Source organism: Panthera leo, chromosome C1, assembly GCF_018350215.1.
Source record: "Panthera leo isolate Ple1 chromosome C1, P.leo_Ple1_pat1.1, whole genome shotgun sequence".
Taxonomy (NCBI): Eukaryota; Metazoa; Chordata; class Mammalia; order Carnivora; family Felidae; genus Panthera; species Panthera leo.
In genome coordinates, this window is record NC_056686.1 from 104,520,140 (window position 1) to 104,532,291 (window position 12,152).

Sequence of the window (12,152 nt, forward strand, 5' to 3'; positions counted from 1 at the left end):
CTTTCCTACCATGCAGTAGATGTCTCTGCTTTTCTTCTTTTTTCTGTTCCTCTATGTTAACTATCTTGATTCCCAGGAAGTCTAGTTTATACTTTACACTTTTTCTTCTTCTTAGAGGAAATGAGTGGGGCTTTGGGGGAACTTCAAAACATAAAACGCTCCTTTGAGGGAAAAATAATTGAGGGTGATGAGAAAATTCAAAGGAAATGACATCTGCAAAACAGTTTTGCTTTGCAGATCAATCACAGGGGACGGAAAGGCACGTGGCTCCTGCCTCAGCAGGCACTGATGATCCAGCACATGCATTATTCTGATCGTTTGGCTCTTATCCTGCTCCCTTATTTAGTTCCTGCTCCCTTTGTTTTGGCTTTTTCTTGCTCCTTGGCAGGAGCGATGAAAGCAGAGGGGGTTCAAATGGGTGCATCCTCAGAGCTGGGGACTCTGGTGAAGGGCATGGAGGAGAAAGAGGTGTGAGTGTCTGGCTCGAAATTATCTGTGCGTTCACATTCTCTAATGAGGGATTTAGGATGTACATTCCAATCGGGATTTCCAGTCCCATGAGGAAACAAGCACCAGCCCACATTCCTGAGACCCAGCAGCCTCTGTGCTCTACTCATCCAGCTCCCCTGTGGCAGATTTCACTCAGTCCCACAAGTCCTGCCACAGCCCTTTGTTGGGCTGGAGGGAAGACCCTGGGCCCCTCTTCCAACTAGATCACATGGTTTCTCTCTGCTCCCTCCCCTCCCTTTCTCTGGATTCTTTTTTTTTTTTTTTTTTTTTTTAGGGTGGTAATGATTGTTTCTGAGGTCTCCCCACCTCTCCTCCTGCCCTGGCCTCCCTGCCAGGGGTCAGTGTCCTCTTCAATGACAAAAGCCGTCCTAGATCTGGGCTCCCTGGGGAGGGAGGTGGCTGGGTCTGGCAGTTGGAGCCGCTGTCTCTCCATGGTGCTGCTGCAGCCCCTCCCCCGCTGGGCACACAAATGGGCTTTATACAGCAAACAAAACCACCCCCCTCCCACCCGGCCACACAGGCACGTGGACCCAGGCCTCACCGTGGGAAGGGGGTGGTGACAGGCACAAGAGAAAGAGATCGCTCCAAACAAGTTCTCTTGCCTCACTTCTCTTCTTTATTTTCCACAAGCCAGGTTTTAGCCCTTGACTTCCTACCCTCCACCTGCACCCTGAGTCCCCAACTCCTTCTGGTCACCTATCTCCAAACTCTGGACTCAGCTCAAATTCTGCAGGGGACTGGGAACAGGTCTTCCCACCCTCTGCCCTATGCCACCCAGGGAGTCGCTCCTCGGAGAAGCCAGATGGGAAATGAGAACCCAGGGTCCCCCTGAGGGGGCTGGATTGGACCCCCAAGCCCTCCTTCCAAGCCCCAGCCCACTCCAGGGGACACCTATCTGGACAGTGCCCATAAGAAGAGCAGAGGAAGGAAGAGCTCACCCCAGCTGGGCTCCTGAGCCAGGGCCAGGGCTCCCGTGAAGCCACTACCCGCTCCAGCTCCGAGCAGGGCCATCCTGCATGCCTAATCGGCTATTTAAGGAGCTGTTCGCCAGCAACCCGGCAGCACCCCCCCACCACGTACACCCGTCCAGAGCCACCTTAAAAGCGGGAGGCAATTGTGAAGTCGCTGGCCTGCAAGTGGAGTGAAGACTGTAGAGGTAGATTTAAAAAAGAGAGGCGGCGAGAGATTTGTCCTGGGGACCCAAAACCCTACGGTACCCTACTGAAAACCAAATCCCCTGGAAGCCCACAGAGACCCAGAGAACGCAAGCAAAAAAGAGATAAATACATCCAGCTCAGCTCCAAGAAACTCCTCTCTCTCTCTCTCTGTCCCTTCCCACTTCCTTCTCCCTCCCTTCCTCCCTCTCCCTTTCTCTCTCTCTCTCTCTCTCTCTCTCTTTCTACCTCTGTCTCCCTCCCCCCCCCCCACCTTTCTCTGCCAACCCTAGCCCTCTAGTCCCCAAACTCCCAGTACCTGCTTCTTCTGGGGATACCATGTTGTTCTTCACTCTCCTGCTGGAGGTGATTTGGATCCTGGCTGCAGATGGGGGTAGGTACATCTGGATGTCTGTGTGTCTGTCTGTGCTGGTGTCCATGTGCCACCAGGCTCGCTTAATGGGGGAAGGGAAGAAATGTAAAAGGAAGCCTAAGGGGCTAGTATAATAGGCTCGGGATGGGGGGAAGCGAGAGGAGTGGGGAGAAGGGCACTTTCCATCTCCCCCCTTTGCCTGTACAGCCCTGCAGTTAGTGGGGATGGGGGGGGAGGGTTGGGGAGCTAGCTGGGGAGCAGAATGTATACACACATTGCGGGAATCTCCTTACAGGCTACGGATTCTCTCCGGAGCTCTTTGCCCCGCTGCCCTAGTCCCAGGCAACCCTCCTGGCCTCATCTATTTCAGAACTCCCCCAATTAGGGAGCCAAGGAGGCAGAGAGTGAAAAGATAAAGGACTGATGGGGGTTGGGGGCATATCTCTACACTTCCTCATTAACTCAGATGCTTATCCCCAACTATGAACCTCATGGCCAATGTCCCCTCCTGATTCTATGGGGCGACTGGTTTCCCAGTTTCTCCCTGAAAGCAGTAGCAATAATAAAGGCTGTTGGCCCTTTACAGTTTGCAAAGGACTTTCAGATGCTCCCAGGAGATGAGAGGACTTTTGGGAGAACGGGCCTAGGTGCTTCCAAGAGTGTCCTCAGGACCCCTACCCCTCATTTTTGTGTTTGCTTTGCCATATGCCTATGCTATGTATGCCTACCTCAGTATCCAGGACATAGTAGGTGTGTAATTAAGATCCCTTGGAAGAGCAAGGGGGGGGGAGGGAAGTGTCTAGAGAGCAGAAGGGAAATGCAGGGAGGGTGATGGGGTGAGGAGCCAGCCAAAAGGAGGGTTGGAAAGTGCATCTGAGGGAAAGAAAAAAATAGGGAAAAGGAAAAAGAGGTGAAGAATTAGCAAGTTGAGGATTTGGTGGGAGGGGAAGGGCAAGATTACCGGCCCAGCACAGAACCAGGGAATTCAAGTTGTCTGAGTGTCCCAAGGAGCTGGTGAGACGTTGCTTTCCGCCCTTCCTTGGGCTGCTTTTCGGAGTTGTCTGAACCAAGGGATGGGCCAGAATGAGAGCCCAAGGATGAGATCAAGGATATCTCAGAAGTCTGAAGAATTTAAGGGGATAAGAGAGAGAGAGGAAGGAATTTAGAATTTTTTTCCAGAGTTTGAATTTGAAGTAGCAATTTGAATAATGCAGAGAAAACCTGAAGGAAGGCCTTCCCTCTCCCCTTGAAGCAGTTTGGTCCTGGGTGAGGCTGGACCATCAGACCCCCAGCCTTTCAGCCTGAGACAGGATTGCACGAGAGCCTGGCATGTGACCCAGCTGGCAGCTCTCTTTTCCACATACAATGCTTCGTTTTCAGTCTGTCTCTGCCAGCCTGGCTGCCTGTGCCCACCCACCACCCTCAGTGTGGCCTGGACCCTGCCCTGACTCCTGCCTTCCCTAGCTAGCCATCTAGGGATCTAGGGAGCAGAGGCTCCTGGCAATGGGGAAAGTTTCCTTCAGAGCTACCGGGACCAAAGGAAGAACTTGAATGTTATTTCACAGCCAAGGGCCTCAACGTGTGCAATGCTTCAAAGCAAATGAATAATGTCCCTTCTCCCCTCAGTAGCAGCACCCCCCCCCCCCAAACAACTGCAACCTTTTTTCCCCTCCCCTTGTTCTAGTCCCTTGCCTCCAAGCCCTCTGTCCACACCCTCACCTCACCCCAATCTAATAAGCGTGGGACTGGCTTGGCCCAGGTTCAGAAAAGTGAGGGTGGGGGCAGGGTGCCCATTCGGGTCCAGGTTAATTTTAGGCTCTGGGCTCGATCTACGTGTTTCTCCTCTCCCTGCACTCAGCACGCACCCTTACAGCCCGGCTGGTGATTTTAAATAGGCCCCCCGACCTTTCCACCGAGGTGTCGGGTTTCAGGGCTTCCTCTGGGAAGTGCTCCGGGCGGAGGGCGGAGAAAGATCGGCGGGAGGTGGGGAGGGAGAGGAGCGGGGAGGACGCGGCCCCTGCTGAGCGGTCTGCAGCCCCGCTTTCTCTGCCTTGCAGGTCAGCACTGGACATATGAGGGTGAGAGCAGAGCCCAAAGCCCACCGCCACCCCTTTCACACTGGGACCTCTTCACCTGCCAGGAAGACTTATGTCGAGTGTGTGGGGAGTTCGTTCCCTTTAGTTTCTCAGCCCAGCTCCTCCCTCCCGAGCCCCCACCTCCACTCCCGGCCCTTGTTTTCCCGGTCGGACTCCGGGACCCGATTCTAACTGCCGGATCCTGTACCTCCTGATTCAGAAAGGCTGGGAAACCGGGTAGGGAAAGGAACACTGAGCCTAGCTGCCAGTTTACTTCCTGGCTGTCTTTCCAACCTCATTGATCCTACCTGCATCCGAAATTGGGACAGAGCCTGAGGTCAGGGGTGAGGAAGAGGCTGGCAGCATAGTTTGTGACCCTGGTGGAGGTGGATTTCATCCCTTTGAACTTCTGACTAACGACTGAATTCCAGAGTCAAATGCAAGGTCCAGTGTGAGAGCAAGAAATGAATTGTGGGAAGTCAACCGAAAGAATGGTATCCCCACTTATTAGGGGCCCCCACGGAGACTTGCTCTTTCGAGGATCAGTTTATTTTCCGGGCCATCCTGTTTCTGCTCTCTAGCCCCACCTCTCCAGGCACGCAGGCTTTCCATCCACCCCCTTTTCCTCCCATTCAGCTTTCTGGTCCCCAAACTGCTGGTAAGTAAAAGCCTCTGCTCTCCACCTATCAGGAGAGCTGGGGAGTCATCACAGCCTGGGGGCAGGGAAAGCGTTCTGCAGCCTCAAGTCTAGCAGGGACCCCTGCCTCACCTAGCCTTGCACAACTGGCTAGGTTGCCTGGGTTGGTAGGGGAGGGTTCCAGAAGGGTGGCTGGGGCTTGGAGAGCAGGACAAATGTCTCTGATAATCCCCACCAGGCCCACATGGTCAAGACCATTGGCCAGCCTCTTACCCTGAGTGTGGAAGCAATGCCCAGTCCCCCATCAATATCCAGACAGACAGTGTGACTTTTGACCCTGAGCTGCCCACTCTGCAGCCCCATGGATATGACCAGCCTGGCACTGAGCCCTTGGACCTGCACAATAATGGCCACACAGGTAAAAACCCAGGCTCCAAGGAGGTGTAAACTCCAGTTCCAATCTTAGGAGTCAGGAGAAAGATGCATTCTAACTTCCAAATTCTTAGAAGGCTTCATCTATAAATTTGGAGATGTGACAATGGTGATGAGACTCCTACAGCCTCATCAAGGGTGGGGAGTGAATGTCTACATTCAAGCTCTAAGGATGGATTGGTATCATAGCATGAATTGGATCCTCATTGAAAAAGGGAGACATCCCCCCATGAAAAGGGGGATATGCTAGAAAAGCAGAACTGGGTGCTACTGGGGGGCGGAGGCAGAAAAGGCTGGCCAGGTCTCCCAAGGAGCAGTGGCAATGGGAATGTGTCCACATTCCTCCACCAACCCTGACCTTCTCTCTTTTCCTCACAGTGCAACTCTCTCTACCCCCTACCATGTATCTGGAGGGATTTCCCCGAAAATATGTAGCTGCCCAGCTCCACCTGCACTGGGGTGAGACAGGATCCCTGGGGGGATCAGAGCACCAGATCAACAGTGAAGCCACAGCTGCAGAGGTACTGGGGAACAAAGCTTGGGCTAGGACACAGGGACAGGCATGGTCAGCTCCCAGGAAAGGAAGGATCTGGAAACTGGGAAAAGTCATACTTGGGGGATAAGGCCAACCTTTGTGGGAAAGTTTTAGGGCATACCGGAGGTGGTGGTGGTGGTGGTGGCAGCGGCGGCTAGGGTCAAAGCCTTTAGGAAGGGTTAGTGGAGAAACATTAAGTGATTTAATTCCCTTTCCCCCCCTTCTCAGCTCCACATTGTACATTATGATTCAGATTCCTATGGCAGCTTGAGTGAGGCCGCTCCAATGCCTCAGGGCCTGGCTGTCTTGGGCATTCTCATTGAGGTGAGTGGCCCTCAGTCTCCCCCAGGGCTCTCTCCACTCCCTCTGCACCCCTCAGTCCTATTCTGCCCATGTTTGTTGCTCTCCCTCCCTAGGCTAGTCAGCAACCCACTGTGACCATTTGTTCTGTATGTGAACGTCTTACTCCAAATGTGGACCTATTCCAAACTCTCCCTTTCCAGGTGGGGGAGACTAAGAATCCAGCTTATGAACACATTCTGAGTCACTTGCATGAAATTAGGAATAAAGGTGAGCCTGTGAGATTAGACTTCAGGGACACTTCCCCAAAAAGGCCAGCAAGGCCTGGGATGACAGTGAGTTAGGAACGAGAGGGTGTCACCTCTGGGAGCCCTATCTAGGTAAGCTGGGGGCCAGCGAGGGGAAGAGCAGTCCTAGCCTGTTCTCCTCCAGATCAGAAGACCTCAGTGCCTCCCTTCAACGTGGGAGAGCTGCTCCCCCAGCGACTGGACCAGTTCTTCCGCTACAACGGCTCACTCACCACTCCACCCTGCTACCAGAGTGTGCTCTGGACAGTATTCAACCGAAAGGCTCAGATTTCCATGGGACAGGTGAGTGGTGAAGAGGTGAGGCAGGGGGCGCCTGGGTGGCTCAGTCGGTTTAAGTGTCCAACTTCAGCTCAGGTCATGATCTTGCGGTTTGTGAGTTTGAGCCCCGCGTCGGGCTCTGTGCTGACAGCTCAGAGCCTGGAGCCTGCTTCAGAGTCTGTGTCTCCCTCTCCCTCTGCTGCTCCCCTGCTCACACTCTCTCAATAATAAATAAACGTTAAAAAAAAAAAAAGAGGTGAGGCAGCAGAGACCTAGTGGTAACCTCAGACCCTCTCCCACTCCCCAAAGTGAGTGATACTTCTCCCCTAATCCCATTCTTCTGCTCCTCAGCTGGAAGAGCTTCAGGAGACATTGTTCTCCACAGAAGAGGAGCCCTCAAGGCCCCTGGTACGGAACTACCGAGCCCCCCAGCCTCTCAATCAGCGGACAGTCTTTACTTCTTTCATCCAAGGTGACTATACAGGGCTTGGAAAGGAGATGGGAAACTGGGGGACTCCGTGCCAAGAACTAGGGAGTCCCTGGGAACAAAAGGAAGGATAGGAGGGGAAGCGGTTTCTAGGGCTTGCTTAGACTGGGAACGTTTCTACCCCTGAGTGCCAGGTGATCTCCCCGGGGAATAGAGGTAGAGTGCTGTTCCCCACTGGGATGGGGAGCTCAGGTCACACTGACCCAAGTCTTCTTCCCTTACAGTGGGATCCGTATATACCACAGGTAAGCCGGCCCCACCCAGGTATGAAGAGAGGGAGGCGTGCTCCACAAAGAGGGAGGGAAAGGCTCAGTATCTATGGGAGTTCTAGAATGAATGACACTTTCCACCTTCCTCCCAGGCGAAATGCTGAGTCTAGGAGTGGGAATCTTGGTCTGCTGTCTCTGCCTTCTGCTGGCTGTTTATTTCATCGCTAGAAAGATTCGGTGAGGTCCTACTTTCCATTCCTTCGGTCCTTTCTTTTCTACCGGAAAGCACTCTATTCCACCTCTAATCTGTTTCACCTAGGACACTAGTCATTTCCATGAACTATTCCCCCTTCCAGGAAGAAGAGGCTAGGAAACCGGAAAAAGCGTGGTCTTCACCTCAGCACGAGCCACAGAGGCATAGACTCCTTCTCGGACATCATGGATGCCTTCCCCTCATGCCAATCAGAGAGCTTCTAAAATGAGGGGCAGGGACTGGCCAGAAAATACTGTAGAAGTAGTGGGCAGACACCCCTCCTTCCTCCAGACAGCCCCTCCCGAGAGGCATGGACAAGCTCTCATTCAAGGAATAACAGCAGAGCCCGCGGCCTCTCAAATCATATAGATCAGGACCATCCCCACATTGACAACGCAGAGGGCAAATTGTGTTTATTAGTGGGGGAAGTTGGGGATGCGCCCCAAAGTCCTCTATCCCCTTGCCTTTATGTCCCTTTCCCTACATGTCGTGCAGATTCTCCCCTTAGGAAAAAGAGTTGCTGCTTTTGGGGTTATATTTTTTTGCTCAATATATCTGGAAATTAAAGTCTCTAACCCCACCCCTGGCCTTACCTTTGGGGCCCTTGAGAGGAGAGGAGTTCCTTAATCCCTCAGGTGGCAGAGGTGTGCAAAGGACAGGGGAAAAGAAGCAGGGGTGAAAAACTCTTTTTACCCCAGTCCTGCGAAGGGAGGTCCACTTCTGGAAAATGCTTAACCCAAAGTTTCTGACATATGAGACCACCAGCCCGGGTTTTTACCCTTGTACCAAAGCCATGCTGGAGGGGATCAGAGGTTGCCAGGGTGGGAAAGAGGTTGGGTAAGAGATGTGGGAGGGCAGAAATCTCAATTAACATGTTATCCCCTCCCTTAAAAGCCAAGTTCCCCCACAATTATAAATTCCTTTTTATTAGTCAAAATCACAATCACCTTGATTAAAAGGATGGGATGTGCCATCCTCAGCAGAAAATGATACAGTTCATAGAAAACCTCCCCACCCCCCCCCCACACCCCAATTAAAAACTAGAAAAAAATCTGCCCTCCTTCCCTGTGATGTCATGGTAGTCTGACTTCTCCAGGGGCATTGCCGCTCCGGAGTGGGCCAGCTCACCGCAGCACCCTCCACTTCACCTTGGGGAGGGGAGGGATGCTGGTGGTCTAGGAGGTGAAAACATTAGTTCCAGTAATACCAGTTTCCCAAACATGCACTTCCTTCCTTTCCCCCAAGGCCCATGACCAAAGGGAAAGGTGGACAGATAAGCCCAGCCATGAAGAGTAATTTGAGGAGAGAAAATATAGTCCAAAGAGGTTAGAAGAATTCCAACTCACCTCCTCCCTCCCCACTCAAAAAACAGAAACAAAACCAAAAAAAAAAAAAGGCAGTTTGGGGTCTTTATCACACCAAAAATGGTTCCCCTCAGACCTGAGAAAAAGACCAAGATGCCCAGTCTGGGGAGGAGGTACTGGGAAACTTAGAGCTCATCTACCCTTGAGCCTCCGTTAATCTCATCTCCACAGCAACAGCTAAGCTAGGTCCCTTTTCTTGGCAACCTGCACTGTCCAGAACTGGAGATGGAGAAATACAAGGCGAGGAGATCAGGAGGGCACCCCAGGCCTAGGGGCCCCCCCAGGTTCCCTCAGTCCTCGGGTGGGATGCGCAGGGCAGAATACACCATCACCCGACTGTCCTCCTGCCGTCGGCCTGCAGAGGGGAAGGGGGGTGAGTCTTGCGCAGGGTGAGAGCAGAGCACTGACACATGGGGAGTCCTGGACAACAAGGGGGTCCCCAGATGGTGGGGATAAGTGCAGATTCAAACCCACCAGTCACTGACTGGCTGAACCCAGGCTGCTCCTGGTAAAGCCTAGAGACTAAAGGTCACGAGTGGACAAAGCAAAACCCTGAAGGTGGTGGGATAGACCGACGAGGAGGAGACAGAGAATGGTGGGTAAAGGACCCGGGCTAGGGCTGGGCTCAGTCATGGGCAGTGGGCAGGTAGGTGGGATCTGTCAGGCGATCAGTCCAGGTAGTCAGTCCTTACACGAGAGGCTGCGCTGGATACTTCGGAGGGACCCTCCAGCTGTGATGAAGGCCCAAAGCCCCATGGAAACAGTGACTGCATAGATGGGCAGCAGGCTGGCCTCATACCAGGGATTCAGGAATGTCTAGGGATGGAGATAAGAGTAGAAATGAGTTTAGCTTCTCTCTCTGCCTAATCCCCAAATTCTCTACATGCCTTTGACCCAAACCTCCCTGCAGGTAGCTCACCCAAATCCCCTGATCCTTCCCTTCAGAGCACCAATATTTTGTGGTTGAGGACTTTTGATTTTCAGCTCCCTCAGAGGTTTCTGCCCTCTTGCTCACCTCCAGCCATTCGTATTACAGTTTGACTAATCCATTCAAACTCCCAGAGGATACCCAGGGCAGGTTATACAATTGATGCTGAGATGAGAGTCTTCTAAACACTAACCTTTCTGCCTCCTCCCTAGATATGTTTTAACGTGTTAAGAAGTGAGAATAGATCTCCCTTCCATCCTGCTGACCATTAAATATTTTTCTAACTCAGGCCCCTGTCCCCAACTCACCAGTCCCGAGGTCAGTAGGTGACTCCCGACTACCAGGCCCAAAGCCCAGTACCGTCTCCTCTCACAGGCATCAAAGAACACAACTCCCCAAAAGGTATGGAGCAGGATAATGGCTGCTGTCAGAAAGGCTGCAGGGAGGGAGATGGGAATGAGATACATGCCTCATCTGCTCCCAGCCTCCTGAGATGCTGAGCCAAAGAAGTCTCCCAGGGAGGACCAATAAATCAGATCGGGGCCAGGGATGGATGGGGCATGAAGGCAAGGCAGAAAGCAGATCTTACCTGAAGTCAGGAAGTAATAGGGTGAGTCTCCATGGATCCCAACCACACCTGGCCCAAGTGCATCAGCCAAAATATTGATAACAGAGAAGACACCACTGATGATACCGAAGGAAAGACCAGAAACTGGGGGGAAGGAGGGTCTCATCAATGTTAGAGATCGCTGTAGCCTGATTACCAGTGATCTCGCCCCATTCCCAGTCACAATTCCCCCCACACCTACTTTCCCTCCAGACCACCTCTCCTTGGAAGTCAGGGATGAAGGGGAAAAAAGCAGCCCCTTGGAACATGTGCATGTTTTGACTTCCCTGGGAGAGGGGGGTGTCCAACCCCCTCCTCCAGTCCCTCTCCCTTGGCTCACCATAGGCCATCTGGCGGATGGAGATGGGTGATCTTCCGTCCTCACTCAGCGATGCTAACCCCTCATCTGCCTTCCTGGGGTGGGGTGGGGTAGGGTGGGGTAGGGGAAACATGAGGAAAGGCAGGAATGCTCCTTTCCCTCTGACATCCTCCCTTAGTGCCTCCTCTTCCAAACCACCACCCAGGGGCTGCCCCACTTCTCAGAGTGCAATCCTCTGCCCTTCTCCCCTCTGGACCATCCCATCTTCTTACTTAAGCAGCTTGTAGTAGGCAAAGCGGAACACCTCCTGTAGAAGGACAGAGACCGCAGCACCAAAAATCAGGAGGCCATACTGGAGCCGGGCATCTGACCTGTCGGTCACATGGACCAAGATGAACCAGACCACAGAGGCCAAGAGCAGGGAGACCAGCCAGAAAAATGCCCTGAGGAAAGACAAGGGCAATCAGACAGGCCAGGGTAGGGAGAGCCAGAGAAATCAAGGAGGAGAACCAATCAAGGCTGCAGCATGTAAAGTGGAAGTTAGACTTCCGGATGGTCTGGAAGACTGGGAGGAGACAGGATAGGTGTCTCCACCAAGGGAGTCTTGTAGGGATCCGGACGCAGGGGAAGGGATAGAAATCTGACTAATGAGTCTTCAGAGCGATGAGAACCAGAATGTACGCGCACAGTAGTAGGGAGAGGTATCCATTCCTGGATCCTCCTTCAGGCCGGCGGAGGTCAGCACACCCCCCTCACGAGTCTTGGCCTTGGGCCTTCTCTGACGTCGCCGGGAGGAGTATAGGAGGAATCTGTGCGATCCCTGGAAGGCGGAAACCAACTGCGGGAAAGGGCAAATCATCTAGACCCCTGACTGGACCCTTTCCAATCTTCACCGCCGACTTGTCTCCCCCAACTCAGGCTCCCAAGCTCGCCCAGCCCCTTCCGGATCTCTTTCTCTCTTTCTTTCTCTCTCTCTCTCTCTCTCTCTCTCTGGCGCCCTCCCGCGTCTTCCCGACCCCCTACTCACCCCGCCACCAGGATGATGACGCGAAGAGGGTCCCCAGCCACAGTGATCAAGAAAAGCGCAAAGGCCGGGCCGAAAGCGACGAAAGTGCATCCGAAAAACACTGCGGCCCCCATGGCTGGGCAGCTGGGGGCGGGGTGGAGGCCTGGCCAAGAGGGGTGGACGGGGGCAGCACGTCAGCTAAGGAGTCTGCTTGGGGTGGCGACGCGACCCCGTGAGGGGCGCGGTGCAATGTCACCCCGGACCCCAGGGAAGGGGAGGGGGGACACCGAAACCCCTGATACAGGTCCGCGCGACTTCCTCTACGGAAGCCGAGGAGGGAACAAATCCCTGCCGCAGCACCATGGCCACCTCCCATCCAATCCCCACCCCCGAAGGC

General features: G+C 53.5%; 2 protein-coding genes across 2 annotated transcripts; one reads left to right on the forward strand and one right to left on the reverse strand.

Annotated features, from left to right (window-relative positions):
• Positions 1–1,578: 1,578 nt before the first annotated feature.
• On the forward strand, positions 1,579–8,113 carry CA14 (carbonic anhydrase 14). Its single transcript, XM_042953823.1, is given in 13 exon segments — positions 1,579–1,666; positions 1,958–2,058; positions 4,095–4,115; positions 4,988–5,167; positions 5,560–5,702; positions 5,945–6,040; positions 6,220–6,286; positions 6,449–6,606; positions 6,934–7,054; positions 7,294–7,314; positions 7,431–7,515; positions 7,635–7,656; positions 7,658–8,113. Coding segments are annotated over 12 exon segments (1,011 nt in total). The 5' UTR covers positions 1,579–1,666; positions 1,958–2,003; the 3' UTR covers positions 7,700–8,113.
• A 328-nt stretch (positions 8,114–8,441) lies between these two features.
• On the reverse strand, positions 8,442–12,109 carry APH1A (aph-1 homolog A, gamma-secretase subunit). Its single transcript, XM_042953824.1, has 7 exons — positions 11,777–12,109; positions 11,022–11,192; positions 10,771–10,844; positions 10,413–10,535; positions 10,132–10,259; positions 9,588–9,711; positions 8,442–9,250 (listed from the first exon to the last, which is right to left on the reverse strand). The coding sequence occupies exons 1-7, from the start codon at positions 11,887–11,889 to the stop codon at positions 9,186–9,188; spliced, it is 798 nt and encodes a 265-aa protein (XP_042809758.1). The 5' UTR covers positions 11,890–12,109; the 3' UTR covers positions 8,442–9,185.
• Positions 12,110–12,152: the final 43 nt, after the last annotated feature.

What these genes read in the sequence shown, in the direction of transcription:
- APH1A (XM_042953824.1), bottom strand. Translation starts at nt 11,889, where the DNA reads ATGGGGGCCGCAGTGTTTTTCGGATGCACTTTCGTCGCTTTCGGCCCG. An exon ending in GTCATCATCCTGGTGGCGGG is followed by an intron (nt 11,193 to 11,776) that starts GTGAGTAGGGGG and finishes GTCTTTCCTCAG; the next exon opens with GGCATTTTTCTGGCTGGTCT. An exon ending in GCCTACTACAAGCTGCTTAA is followed by an intron (nt 10,845 to 11,021) that starts GTAAGAAGATGG and finishes ACCCCACCCCAG; the next exon opens with GAAGGCAGATGAGGGGTTAG.